Source organism: Sceloporus occidentalis, unplaced genomic scaffold, assembly GCF_023333645.1.
Source record: "Sceloporus occidentalis isolate IW3139 unplaced genomic scaffold, rSceOcc1.0.p SCAF_2, whole genome shotgun sequence".
Classification (NCBI taxonomy): Eukaryota; Metazoa; Chordata; class Lepidosauria; order Squamata; family Phrynosomatidae; genus Sceloporus; species Sceloporus occidentalis.
Genome location: NW_028316982.1, coordinates 185801032 through 185815671, shown reverse-complemented (window position 1 = coordinate 185815671; position 14640 = coordinate 185801032). Strand labels below are relative to the sequence as shown.

The 14640-nt window shown below is 41.0% G+C and overlaps 1 protein-coding gene across 2 annotated transcripts in view; it reads right to left on the bottom strand.

Moving 5' to 3' along the window:
- Window positions 1–14640, bottom strand: part of LOC149319455 (phosphate-regulating neutral endopeptidase PHEX-like) — a 150789-nt gene that overhangs the window by 21127 nt on the left and 115022 nt on the right. For both annotated transcript variants that reach the window (XM_089511749.1, XM_089511750.1), the window contains one exon: window positions 3571–3629. In XM_089511749.1, the coding sequence (XP_089367875.1) occupies window positions 3571–3629 (59 nt within the window). The remainder of the gene's footprint in view (window positions 1–3570; window positions 3630–14640) is intronic.

Here is a 14640-nt window from a genome sequence, read left to right as displayed (position 1 = left end):
AGGACATAACAAAATAAAAGCTAAAAACACTAATATAAATGTAAATCCCTGTTTCTTAGTCCTGATCCAAATGGAGGACGTTCTGAAATTCCTTCTGGACAGAAGGCTGACATGGAGGACATGTCCTGGAAAAGGAAGATATCTGGTCACCTTGCACATGCCTCACTTTCTTTGCCTTGCAACAGCTCCTCAGCCCCCATTTTACCCCATGGTAAGGGCTCCAAAGTGCTCCAGTCTTGTCCCCAATTTGTTGCATTTCTCTTCCTGTCTTTCCTCTTACACTTTTGTTTTTGCTCTGACAGCATATGTGCGTGCAAACACATGGGTGGGGGTGGCAGCGTGTGTTTGGGAAAGCAGCAACAAGGAGACAGGATCCAGGATGTGTGTGTGTTTGTGCATGTACGGGGGAGAATGTGTGTGAACAGGGATAGCCTGATGACTAGTTGTTTGTGTTGTGTGTGTAAGGGTTGGCAGCGGTAGTTTGCATGTCAGGGGAGGGGGCATGTGTGTGCTGGTGGGAGGGCAGCAGCATGGTGTCACCCCTATAAGGGTATCACCTGGTGCAGTCTGCACCCCCTGCACTCCCCAGTGATGCTACTGCCCTGGTGTTCCATTCTAAGTACAGATGTAGTGTCTTGCATCACTATTTTCTGGCTCCAGTCGGAGAATTAGGGCTTCTGTCCCCAAAACCGGACATCTGCCTATCCCTGACTTAGGAAGTATAAGCACATTGTTGTAAGCAAACCAAGAGAAATGTGTGTGAGAGAGTGTGCGCATGTATGTGTAAAATAAATAAATGCTGGTGCTTAGATACAGCACTAAGCCATCTTTTAACAACACTAGTTCATGCCACATGAATTTGTTGACTCCTTTTTTAAAAGACTAGCAAGCAGTAAGATCCCAAGGTCAAATGCTACTAATACAAGGTCAGTAGGAGAGATACAAAGCCCAGTGGCTTGCATCCCCATGACTGATTGGTTCCGTTTGACAGCTTTTGGTTTCTTGATACTGTTAGACACAGCTGAGTGTGAAATCTTACATCAGGTACCCTGACTTTTGGTACAGCCTTGTTTAATCTGCTACAGCAAAGACATCTCTGGGATCCAGATCATGCTGAGATGAAAAAGGACTTCTTAAAACAAAGTAGCTGAGAATTCAGTAATGACTAATAGAACAGAAAATACTTTTCATACTGTGAATATACCTAAAAGCATCTGTGCTGAACTTAGCAGGAACAGACAGTTTTGTTTCCTCATGTTCCACAGTCAACCAAAGAAAACAACAGATCCAGTTTGATCATAAAATAAATTTTTGAAAAGTAAAATAAGACAGACTGTGGAAATGAGACAATAAAATAAGATATGAAAAAGGAAAGCACTGACTAAAAAGTAAAATGATTTTGTTAAGAAGTCCAACTAATAAAGGGATGCAAAATATTACTCTTTAGTACTAACTACTATTACTCTATGCTGTCCACAACTGGAATTATTAATTATTAAAGAACCTGAGCAAAATTAGATGATTTGACAAATCGCATTCCTGTTACAGACTGCCAAAATAAAGCTGCTTCGGGTCTCTTTGGAGGTATGCTGTTTAAATGATGCATGCACCCTAAGAATCCGGAAGGTGCACCAAAGCTGCACTCCAGTGCTTAGGAATGGAGTGTGGTTTTGGCGCGACCTCCAGACTCTTAGGACCCATGCATCATTTAAATAGCATACCTCCAAAGAGACCCGAAGCAGCTTTATTTTGGCAGTCTGTAACAGGCCTAAGTTATGTGATTTTAGTTCCAGACATGCACAATCACTGATTGTTAACAAGTCAAATGTTGTCATCTCATTCCTCATCTCATTTGGTAAATACATGCCCTGAAAATTCTGAATAAGAATAGCCTAATGTGCCATGGCAAAAGTTATCTGAATCAATTTCAGGAACTTCCATATGTCTTCCAGTCTGACGACCTGTTGGTCTAAAGATCCCATCTTCTCCAGCCAGCATGGCCTACTGAGGAAGGATGATGGAAGTTTCAGACTGTTGAGAAAAGCTACAATGATTAGTCTAATTGTTGTCTAATTATCTATTAGTCTGATCCTATGTATGCTTGATCCATGTGGAGAGGTGGGTAAGAACTTGTCCATATTTACTTGGGAGTAAGCATTGTTAAACCAAGTAGATCTTTCTTCTGCAAAAGGATACATAGAATCAGACTGATAGAATATTTTATTGTAGCCTTTCTGAATAGTCTGAAACTTCCATTATGGATCAAGGTGGGGAACAACAACAGACTGACATATAACATACAACTTCCTTTAAAAACAGACAACATCAGTTAAAAACATACAACATAAATTTAAAAGAACAAGTAAGATGAGTACATATTAAAACAACCAATTCATATTTTAAAATTTATAACTTAAAAATCACAATTTTAAAATTATTTGAATAGGCCTGCTGTTTTAAATTGGACAGTGTATTCAGCTGTCCAATCTCTTCTGGTAATTCCACAGTTTAGGTGAAGCTGAAGAAAAGGTCCCCAATGGTCCAAAACACACTACAGAAATAATCCAGTTTGAGAACACTTTAACTATCCTGGCTCAATGCTAGGAAATTCTGAGAACTGTCCTTTGTGAGACATTTAGCCTTCTCTCTTGGAGAGATCTGGTGCCACAATAAACTACAATTCCCAGGATTCCTTAGCACTGAGCCAGGGCAGTTAAAGTGGTCTCAAACTGGAATATTTCTGCAGTGTGCTTTAGACCTAGGTGAAAGCTGCCAACATAGTCCTGGCTGACTGGAGCAAATGTCCCCCAGGTGACCTGAGTGCATGGGATGGATTATACAGAAGGAAGTGATCCTATGGGTAACCTGGACCCAAATCATGTAAAAGGGGGGGGGGGGCGGTTAGCAGGTAAGACATGTTTACTGTTTTTGGATACTTCCAACTAAATTGGAGTCATATAAACAATTGCTGAATGAAAGGTCAGCACTTACTTAAATTATTGATTAAATGGGTCTACTCCAGCTGGAACTAAGCAATTGTTTTTAGGCCCCTGCTCTGAATGTTTTTTTTTTTTTTTAAAGAGATTTATATGGCTATAGCTCATATTGAAAACCCATCTTCCAAAAAGCCAAGTAAGTAGCATGATTGTGAAAATTAGTGTCCCAATGAAAAAACACAGGCATTGTTTCTTATGTTTTGTACCATATCATAATAGTGATATTCTATGGGAAACATGGAAAGTGCAGATGCCATGTTACTTCTCAATGCCATGATGTCCTTCCTGACATGGGAAATAGCTTAATCTGCCCATTCCCCATGACTTTAACAAGCAGTGTGTAACTGATCAAAATGCTGAAGCAACTCCCAAATGGCACTGACAATGTATTCAGTTGTCCACAGACCAAGAACTGCAGCAGCTAGTAACAGTCTTTCTTATTGGGGTTATTTGCCTATTGGGGATTCATGTATGATATGTCACTTTGATGTTCAGGCTTCCAGAAGATGAAGGATGTGTTCCTTCACTATTAGGTCAATCATTAAGTTGTAATTTTAAAAAGGCAAGTACTCACTGATCTGATTTGTAGATGAACTATAAAAGGCATTGACTGTAGTTGGACTAGTAAACCACCTGTTGAAACAGAACAAATTGGCTTTTATGACTTTATTAATAAATAGTGAACAAAGTGAGAACATTACTTTAACAGTAGATCATTAATAATGACATATGTAAAGAAAAAAAATCAAGGCATTGCTTCCATATGCATTTCTTATTTGTGGCACAATTCCAAACAATTATTTTGTGAAGATCTTTTAAATAAATATAAATAAAGGCTATCCCTCTATGGTTAATGAGTGATGTGAGGATCATATGTTGGTTGTCCAATTTCCATCAATGTGTTCAGTCAGTTTAGTTCCACACAACCCCAAACTCCAGGCTACATTTTTGCTTCCTTACGAACTCCCACATCCCAGCTTTCCCTTATATGTCTGTCACACATTAACCCATAAACTTCCCTTCCTAGATAGTATGGGATATTTGCCTCTACCTTCACTTTCAAATCACATATTGACTAATAGCACCATGCACTGTTTCCTTAAGCTATGTACACCTCCTAGATCCCTGCTTCTTGGAATGGCATAAAGAGCCATAGCATGCATATAAGAGCACAAGCCTTTCAGGAATGAAAGTTTTTTAAAAAATAAAAAACGCTTGCAAGTAACTAATTAAAGTAACTAGAATACAATATTCGATACTCAACTTTTCTACTTATTCAGACATATATTCAAAGGTGAATTAATAATGAATGTATATTACCACTTTATACAACAAGATTTTTAAAACTATTGTCAAGAAATCGATTAATTACAAAATGTTATTTTTAAACCTGTACAGAACCATAACTGTATTGTTACTTTCCAAAAGCTCTACTAAAAACATAATGAAAAAACGGATAGTCCTTGAAAATGGAACCTAGCATAGTTTTTTCTTAAGGCATATCAGAAAGGTACTCTCATTTTATATGCAGTGAGCCATGAGAACCACTACCACCCCCGCAAATAAAATTAGAAAACAAAGGTGAAAGTAGAGATCACAATATACAATATTCTTAGACTGAAATCTAAGGTGGGAAACTACATGAGAGGAAAGCTCCCTTTTCCACTCCATACTTTTTCATCCCAATGATTCTTGAGGAAAATGCATCATAAATATATCCATGTAATAGTACCTTTAATTAAGGGGTTTGTTGACAACAGTTACTTATTCTTTTTGAATAATTATTTTAAACTGGCAATGTATATTCATTATTCATTCATCTTTGCATGTCTGAATAAGTGGGAAAGCTGAGTGCTATTCAAATGAAACAACAAGGGACAATATCATATAAATACCTTAAATATCCATCATGAGATATCAATAGAAAATAATTGAGTTGCTTAATTTATTTAGGACTTTTATAAAACATTACCTAATTATGTTCCTCCACCCCCAATGTGTTGAAAGGCTTTCTAGTAAAATGATAAGATGTCAGATATATTTTTGTAAGATAATGGAAGCCAGACGATGACTGACACCTATGGTGAGAAATCAGGAGAAAATATTTAGCAGGGTTGACTGCATTCCAATTTCAGAGTCATTTATGACAGCAGTCAAATAAAATAATTTGAAATGCAGCAACCCAGCTGCTTATAAAGAGGGGCTTTTACACAGGACAGCACTGAATGACTTTTGTGATGACCTGTCAGGACACTTTTGAGACACTGGACATTTTTATTGGAAATTTAAAATGCCATCGCACATTTCAAGTCTCTAGCATGGTCTCAACCTTTGACATCGTCTTTTTATTCATATCTCCTTCTGCTGTCTCTAAGCTTTCTTTCTGCTTAACTTCTAACAGAAAGAGTTCTATCAGACTTAACAAGAAATCATTGAAGCTGTCCTCCAACCTTTTCTTGACAGTCAATTCAAATGGTTAATGGTTAAAGTACTTACTGTATTTACTCGACTATAAGTTGACCTCATATATAAGTGAGGGGCAGGTTTTGGGGCCAAAATTATAGAGTTTGATTTGAGCCATGGATAAGTCAAGGGTAAAGCTTAGGGGAATGTGACAAAGGAAAACAATGCCAAAGTACTTGCAAAATTCTGGCAGGCATAAACTATTTGTGCTCACCCTAAAGGCTGGATGGATGAGGAGGGAATTATGGCAAACTGTGGCTATGTGAGGGAGGTGACCAAGCACAGGTGGGGATAAGAAGCACACACATGTTAAAATGGATGAAAAAGCAAAGCAATAAAAATGGCAACTACATTAGCAGTGATAACTTTGCTTGATTTTTACCCAGAAAAGCCAGCTTACGGTAGGTCAGAAGTAGCACTACGGCAGAAAGAGAGAGTATTAGTGCTCCCAGGATGGATTAAACTCTTGTCTTTTATCATTCTACTCACAGAAGGAGATGGTTCCTTTTTTGATAAAAGTTAAAGTACTGTACAGTACTTACATTGACCCATGGTTAATTCGACCCAGGATTTTTGGATCACTTTTTGGCTAAAATTCCTAAATTTATACATTAGTATATACAGTAGGTACATTAAACCAAGTGGTCAGTTGTTCTGAATGTTTATTGGTGAGCAATGTTTGTAGGGACCACACTGCAAACATACAAGGGCTAATGAGGCACACCAGGGAATTCCAAAAGAAAATCAGTATGTGCTTTATAGACTACAGCAAAACCTTTGACTGCATAGATTATGAAAGGCTGTGGAACACAGTATATTGGTATTTGCAGATCTGTGCAAGCCAAACAATGAAGCTAATATAACTCTCCAGACAGCTTATGAGGCCCATATGACTCCTTCTGAGAGGTCTTTCCTCACAGAGAAAAATTACAGGCAAGGCAGCCACAGAAGATGCCCAAGTATTGCCCATGTATTTTGTGACCAATGTGGATGCCCAGCTGATTTGCACGAGTGGCAATAAGAGGCCATCTAATAAATAAATAAATAATAAAAGTTTTATTTTTATACTGCCCTTCTTACAATCAGGGTGGTGTACAGCATAATAAACAGATACACAAAATACAATAAAATACATTAAAATCTACAATTAAAATACATTCTGGCCAGCTTGCCACTGCTGTCAGAGGGGGGGAGACTAACTAGGACTTATATCGGGGAATGCTGACTTGAACAGGAAGGTTTTTAGTTCCTTCTTTGCTTATCATCCTGTTTTAGATGATAGGATGTCTTACACATACACTGAAGAGGTGAGAATGGCAGCTGGGGTATATAATGCAAAGCAATGTGCAAATAGCTCATCTGGATCCTGTCTCTAATGGCTAGGACAAAACATTTTGCTGCCTGAGGCAAAAGACAAGATGGTGGCCTTCCCTATTTTGTGTACAAAAGTGGGATAGACATTGAATATTGCTTCAACACTAGCCAGGGAACATTCCCTCCACTGCAATGTCAGGTAGCAAGCACTGAGGTGCAGCAGGGTAGGCAAAAAAACTGTAGTGTAGTGGCTTGAGTAGAATTATAGAAGCATAGAGTTGGAAGAGACCTCAAGAGCCATCCAGGCCAACCCCCTGCAATGCAGGAATACACAGTCAAAGCACCCCTGACAGATGGACATCCAGCCTCTGGTTAAAGACCTGCAAGGAAGGAGAACCTCCACCACATTCCAAGGGAGTGTGTTCCACTGATGAACAGCTCTTCATTTCTAAAAAAAATATTTATTTATATCTCACCCTTCTCCCCAGACTGGGACTCAAGGCAACTTACAACGTTAAAACTAAACTACAATTAAAAGCATACAAAAATAATACATTAAAACAGAATTAAATTACTGCAATAATTTAAACAAATTACATGTTAAAATATCAATACAGTGGGTGCTTCCCATATGCAGGGATCCATTCTGGACACACATACCCTGTGTAAGGGGAAAAGCACGTATGCTCATGTCAAGGAAATGCAACATGGGACATGCAGTTATAGAAATAAAATATGTATGTGAGAGTCAGAATGACTAAGCATGAACAATTAAGAAATCACACAGGTGTAAAGGATGATATAATTTAGAAGTCTTGGGAGCCAAGGACAAAATTAAGGAATGTACATTGGTAACACCTGAGACTTGTTACATGTACAAGGTGATCAGATGATGTTCATGGGTTGGACTTGAGTATGGGATGAACAAAAGTCAACCAATCATTGTGAATGTACACACCCACTGGGTGGTAATTGTCTAGTGGGTGGTAACAAACATTTGCTATAACAATTGCCAGTTTTGCTAATGTAACTTGTGGGTAGTTGTGGAGTATTGGTAGAGTGTAGAAATATTGTGGATTGTTGGGCATATAGAGATAGTAACTGTATATAGTAGAATAAAGTAGATCTTTTATCTAAGACTACTGAGTTGTGTTGGTGTCTTGAGTGAAGATACAAGAACCAGCAGAATTCTGATGGTGTTTGGAGACATCTGAAGAAGAAGAGTGAGAAGGCTTGGAGAAGATTGTCAGGGTCTTCAGCCTATTCTAAGAAAACTCTGCTGCTTTGGGAGAAAGCAATAACCACTGACCAAAGCTGGTCAGCTCAGCTTCATTAACAAGGTGGTGAGTTACAGCCTGAGGTGTAGAGCAACAACTCCCATCATCCCTGACAGCTCAAGCCCCATTGAAAACAATGGGGCCCACGCTCACGGCATGGTGCGGTGTGCGCCCCATGAGCACGTGTCCCATTATTGCTTCAGGGGCTTGCCTTCCAGGTAAGGTCAGAGCCGTGGAAGGCAAGCCCACGTATGGGGTGGGCCAACTGTAGTTTAAAAAGATAAAAATGTTTAAAACACACACACACACTCATATACATCACACTGCAGTAATACACACACACACACACACACACCCCAGCACATTCTTTAAAAGCTTTCTGTTTTGAATGCCTGTCTGAAGAGGCAGGTCTTCTCCTGTCAGGGGAAGGCTAACAAGGAAGGGGTCTCCCTGGGAAGGGAATCTAGGAGCAGCCATAGAAAAGGCTCTCTTGTGTTCCCGCCAACCGTGCTTGTGATGGTGGTGGGATGGAGAGAAGGGCTTCCCTGAGGATCTCAGAGCCCAGGCTAGCTCATATAAGGAGATATAATTTGCCAAATAGCCTGGAGTTGAGCAATATGGGGCTTTATAGGTCATCACAAGCACTTTGAATTGTGCCCGGAAACAAACTGGCAGCCAGTAGAGCTATTTCAACAGGGTCATTGTGTGATCGCTATAACCTGCCCCCATTAACAGCCTGGCTGCAGCTCTTTGGACCAGATGAAGTTTCCAAACACTCTTCAAAGGCAGCCCCATGTAGAGCATGTTACGGTAGTCCAAATGAGATGTAATCAAGGCATGTACCACTGAGGCCAGATCCAGTCTCAAGGAACAGGCGCGGTGGCCAAACAAGTTTTAAATGTGCAAAAGCAGTCCTAGCCACTGCAGCGACCTGGGCCTCCAGGTTCAAAACTGAGTCCAGGAGTACCCCCCAAACTGTGAACCTGTGTCTTCAGGGGAGTGTGACCCCATCTAACATAGGCTGGATCCCTATTCCCTGATATGCCTGATATAATATGCTCTGCCTTGGGTTCCTAATATAAATAATAGACTATATACAGTGCTACCTCGGGTTACGAATTTAATTCGTTCCGCGGCGCCGTTCGTAACCCGATACATTTCGCAACCCGAAAAGGCGCTGGAAAGCCGCTAGCCGCGCTTCACATTTGAATTTCGCGCCGAAATTAATTTCGTAACCCGAAAAATCTTTCGTAACCCGGAACAGTTTTTTCCAATGTAACTTTTTCGTACCCCGGAAATTTCGTAACGCGGTCAATTCGTATCCCGGGGTACCACTGTACAAACTTATACACCATATAAATATAAGATATATAACTATATGCCCATGTCTTGCGATCTTCAGAGGAGACCCTTTTCAAGATCCCATCACCCTTACAGGTACATCTGGCGGGAACATGGAGAGGCATTCTCAGTGGTTGTTCTGAAGCTCTAAAACTCCCCTCCTGGAAAAGCTTGACTGGCACCCTGTATAGTACCCTAGGTGGCTTAAATGGACAATAAAGAATGTACAGGTGTCCCTTCATTTGTGCAGACTTTGAATCCACATCCCTTACTTACTTGCAAAGGGCAAGCAGAGGGACATAAAATGGGGTGCGTGCCTGTGGTGCGCACCTGCAGGTACCCACAGGGGCACACCACTATTCAAGCTAATAGGGCTTGAATATCTGTGGATTTCTGTTTTCGCAGAGGGGGGTCCAGAATGAATCCCCGCAAAAATGGAGGGGTGACTGTATTACATACTTATTAAAAGCACAGCTTATAGATGTTAAAGGTGTTGTCTAACTTTATGCTTGAGTTACATGTACAACACATAACTACTTTCTTATTCTTTACTGGCTTGCATTTTTTGTAAAAAAAACCATGCACACACAAGTAGAAAGGGAGTTCGGCCACACAAATATGAAGATCGAGTGGGGAAGGGGTGACATTAAGCAGCCCTTGAAGGAGGAAAATGAACTGAGATAAGCTCAATTGCATTCTACCGCATGCCGAGTTAGGGAATAATTCCCTTCATTTCAAAGCATAGCAGTGATGGAGGATGATTGGCAGGGGACAGCCCAAAAGTTGTATATTTCAGGGATTATCTGCCAATTAATTTCACCTTCAGTGACATTTCCCATCATACTAAGAATCTCTTCAGGATATATTAGAACAGCTAATAGCTACTTCCACAAGAATGAAGGATCAAGGGTGTTTATCTCCTTCTTCATAAAGAAGCAATTTCCCCCCACTGCTTGGGAAACTTATGGAAAGCTAAATATAATGTGTTTTGCTGAACTACGGTACAAAAGAGGCTAAAATAAAAGAGAGAGAGAGAAATCCCTTCAGGGTTATCTCTTGAAGTTTCATTGTATGCCTGCATAACAATTACAATGGCTGCTGCAGCCACTGCTCATATTTTTGTATTTTGTCACAAAACACTAGCTGTTTTTGCATCTAGTCAAGAAAGATCCATCCCACTTTATCAGCAGTTAAGATCAATAGCTATATATTATAATAGCAAATTAATTTTCTGAGTAGCACCATCCGTGTAAAAGAAGGGAGGCTTATGGAAGCTTTGCAAAAGTACAACTGTCTTTTGAGGGTGAGGAGGCCAGAATCACTCAGTGGACTTGACTCTGTTGGAGACTGGGAGGGGAAAGAAAAGAGAGAAGGAATGGAATGAAGCAGAGAGCATGGCTGTTTCAAATTCTGAACAGGGAAACTCTACACTGCAATATTCTCCTTGATAATAGACATGTGTAGCTTTTGGCCTTTGTCTAAAACCTGGAGTTAGTAGAATGCGTGACATTCATACGATGCACTACATGCATTGTAGCACGCATGACAGTATAATATGAAAGGTGGGGATGGACTACAAGAATTGCCAAAGGTCGTAAACTGGCAGAGGACTGGACACTGAAGGTGCTTTCAGCAAGTGGATATCACACCATAGCTCTACCTTTCCATGATGGTAGAACGGCATGCTTCTACAAGGCAAGCAGATAGGCTGATGATAGTACTGCTACTGGTAGGGTCTTTCACATCAAACAGGCTTTTGCTGAGTAGCCAGACTAAATATGCCAACCATATCAGTCAGCAGCAGTAGTAGGGGATGACATAGAATTGTAGGGTTGGAAGAGACCACAAGGCCCATCCAGTCCAACCCCCTGCCATGCAGGAAATCTCAATTAAAGCATCCCCGACAGATGGCCATCCAGCTTCTGTTTAAATACCTCCAAGGAAGGAGACTCCACCACACTCCATGGGAGTGTGTTCCACTGTCGAACAGCCTTTACTGTCAGGAGGTTCCTCCTAATGTTGAGGTGGAATCTCTTTTCCTGGAGCTTGCATCCATTTCTCCGGATCCTAGTCTCTGGAGCAGCAGAAAACAAGCTTGCTTCCTCCTCAATATGACATCCCTTCAAATATTTAAACACGGCTATCATATCACAACTTTCTCTTCTCCAGGCTAAACATCCCCAGCTCCCTAAGTCGTTCCTCATAGGACATGGTTTCTAGGCCCTTCACCATTTTAGTCGCCCTCTTTTAGACACGCCCAGTTTCTCAACATCCTTTTTAAATTGTGGTGCCCAGAATTGAACACTGTATTCCAAGTGGGGCCTGACCAAAGCAGAATAGAGTGGCACTATTACTTCCCTTGATCTAGACACTATACTTTTATTGATGCAACCTAAAATTGCATTGGCCTTTTTAGCTGCTGCTTCGCACTGTTGATTCATGTTCAACTTGTGGTCTACTTGCGCTCCTAGATCCCTTTCAGATGTATTCTCATTCAGCCAGATGTTCCCCATCCTATATCTGTGCATTTCATTTTTCCGCCCTAAGAACAGTACATTACAGTTGAAGTTCATTTTGTTAGCTTTGGCCCAGCTTTCTAGTCTATTCAGGTCATTTTGAATTTTGATGGCATGGCATAAACATTTTCATAAACAATGGCAGCGGTACTAGAACAAAGTCTTCTTTTTTATATGGAAAACTGAAGAAGGAATTGATCTTCCAATACTTTCGACCAGATCTTTTTTCTTTGTTTTCTTTTTTGTTGGAGGGGGAAAAAAGATAAACATTATCTGAGACAAAATAAATAAATAAATAAATAAATAAGGAAGGGATGGACAAACAATTTTTAAAAAGGACTTATTGGAAAAAAATATATCTGCAAGTTGTCTACTAAAATAACTTCATGGAATGTAAGAGGAATTAATTCTAAATACAAGAGAAGCATTGTGTTTCATCACCTTGAAAAATTAAGGAGTGACATAATATGTCTACAGGAGACGAAGATAAAAAAAGAGGAAGATAAATATATCAGAAATCCTAAACTAGGTCAGTGTTTCTCTTAATTGTCAGATAAAAGAAAGAAAGGTGTTACAGTGGGCCATTGGTATACGCGGGGGATCCGTTCTGGACCCCCCTCCTCGTATGCCAAAATCCATGTATGCTCAGGTCTCATTTGTCCCCAATGGCGGCGCACATGCACACGCGCTGCCATTGAGGACAAAAGTCCCTCTCCTCCCCCCTCTTTCCCTCCCCCTCCTACCTATCTATCTACCCTCCCTCCCTCCACCTCCCCCTTCCCACTTACCTGCTCCGTCACCGCCTCCCGCATCCTCGCCGCCTCCGCGGTTTAAGGGCCGGGGGCAGCTTGGAGGCCCAGAGGCCTCCAGGCTGCCCCTGGCCCTTCTTCCGCAGCGGTGGAGAGGAGCCAAGGGCTCGTCCTCCTTGCTGCTGCCGCAGTTTAAGGGCCAGGGGCAGCTTGGAAGCCCAGAGGCTTCCAGGCTGCCCCCAGCCCTTCTTCCGCGGCGGCAGGGAGGACGGGGCCTAGCTTCATCCTCCTCGCCGCCACTGTGGTTCAAGGGCCAGGGGCAGCTTGGAGGCCAAGAGGCCTCCAGGCTGCAGCCAGCCCTTGTACGGCGGCGGCGAGGAGGACAAGGCCAAGCTTCGTCCTCCTCACAGCCGCCACCGCGAAAGAGCCAGGTGCAGCCTGGAGGCCTCTGTGTAATAGGAACTTGCTGCCTCCCAAATTAGCACTGAATTTGAGAAAGGTAAGCTGCTCTTTTAAACCCATGTGATAGGGTCCTATATTTAGGACATCATAAGATTAGGACCTGAAAGGAACTAAAATTGATTACCAAACTCAGGGTCATATTTTTGATTTCTGTGCAAGGTTGTGTAACTGGACAGTGAAGAAAGCTGTGTGAAAAGCAATAAACTCAACTGAAATGTGGGGCTGGAGCAGAGTTCTACAGATGCCATGGACCACTAAGAAATCATATGAATGGGTCCTGGAACAAATCAAGGCTGAGCTCTTTGGTCATGCTTTACTTTGGCCATGTCATGACACGAGTCACTAGAAAATACAATAATGCTTGATAAGGTGAAAGACAGTAGGAAAAGAGGAAAGCCACATCATTGATGGAAGCCACAGCCCTGACTTTTTGAGACCTGAGCACAGCTGTTAGTAACAAGATGTTTTGGGGTAACAGCAACAGTGGATGCAGGTCCAACTGCTCATCCACAAACATAGAAATTTCTGCTTTCTCCATTCTATACTACAAATACAGAGATTAGTCAAAATATGAGGTGGGTGGCCATTTCAAATCAGTATTAACATACCCTCCAACTGTCTCAGTTTGGCAGTGACAATCCTGATTAATCTTCTGTTGACCACTTTTTCACTGCTTTTAGAATGTGCCAGTTGTTTTCTTTCATTCTCCTCCTCACTTCCCCCTTTGTCCTCAGTTTACTTCAGCTGCTGCAAACTGAGTTCAAAAGTCAGAGTTACTGAACAGGGAGGAGAGGATGGGTAGGAGGGGAAGGAATCATGCCCTTCCCAGTAGTCTCCAGCAAAAGCAAATTGTACAGCTTTTCTTAGCTTGTCTGTTCCTCTTCACTAATAACTTTTGCCATCTTAGTCACAGACTAATGTTGCCATATGCGTCCCAATTTTCCTATGTGAAGTGTTGGAAGATATGTAGACGCACACTATGTCAGTGTGAACATAAAAATCAGCCTGTTATTATTCCATATATGTTTCAGTTTTCATGTGAAATGTTAGAAGGCATGTACTAGCAGAACAACTAGCAATGCTTAGCCAAAGTAGGTCTTAATAAGTTGTGAATGAGAGGATACAGTAGATTGTCAAACCGACAGAAGAACACTAGCACAAAGCACTGCATTTCAAGCCTGTAAACTGACCCAAATTGGGTTTCAACTAGCAGTAGAAACTTTGCATTAGTGGGAAGAACTCACCAAATACCATCCAATGTACTTTCAGCTCATATTTTTATATGGAGCAGATTTAAATTCTATTGAAGTATCATTTTTGTTAAATTTGGAAAACTAGCTAATCCAAGTCAATTATCTGTTCATATTTCACTCTTGTGGAAAGTAAGTAACTAAGGGAGCAATGGTAACTTTGCCTTTTAATGGCTTGGCTTCTTTTTATGGAAAATAAAAAGCACAAAATCTCCAGCTGTACCATTCCAAACTGACATAGTTGCCAGCAGAAATCCAATTCAATTACAATT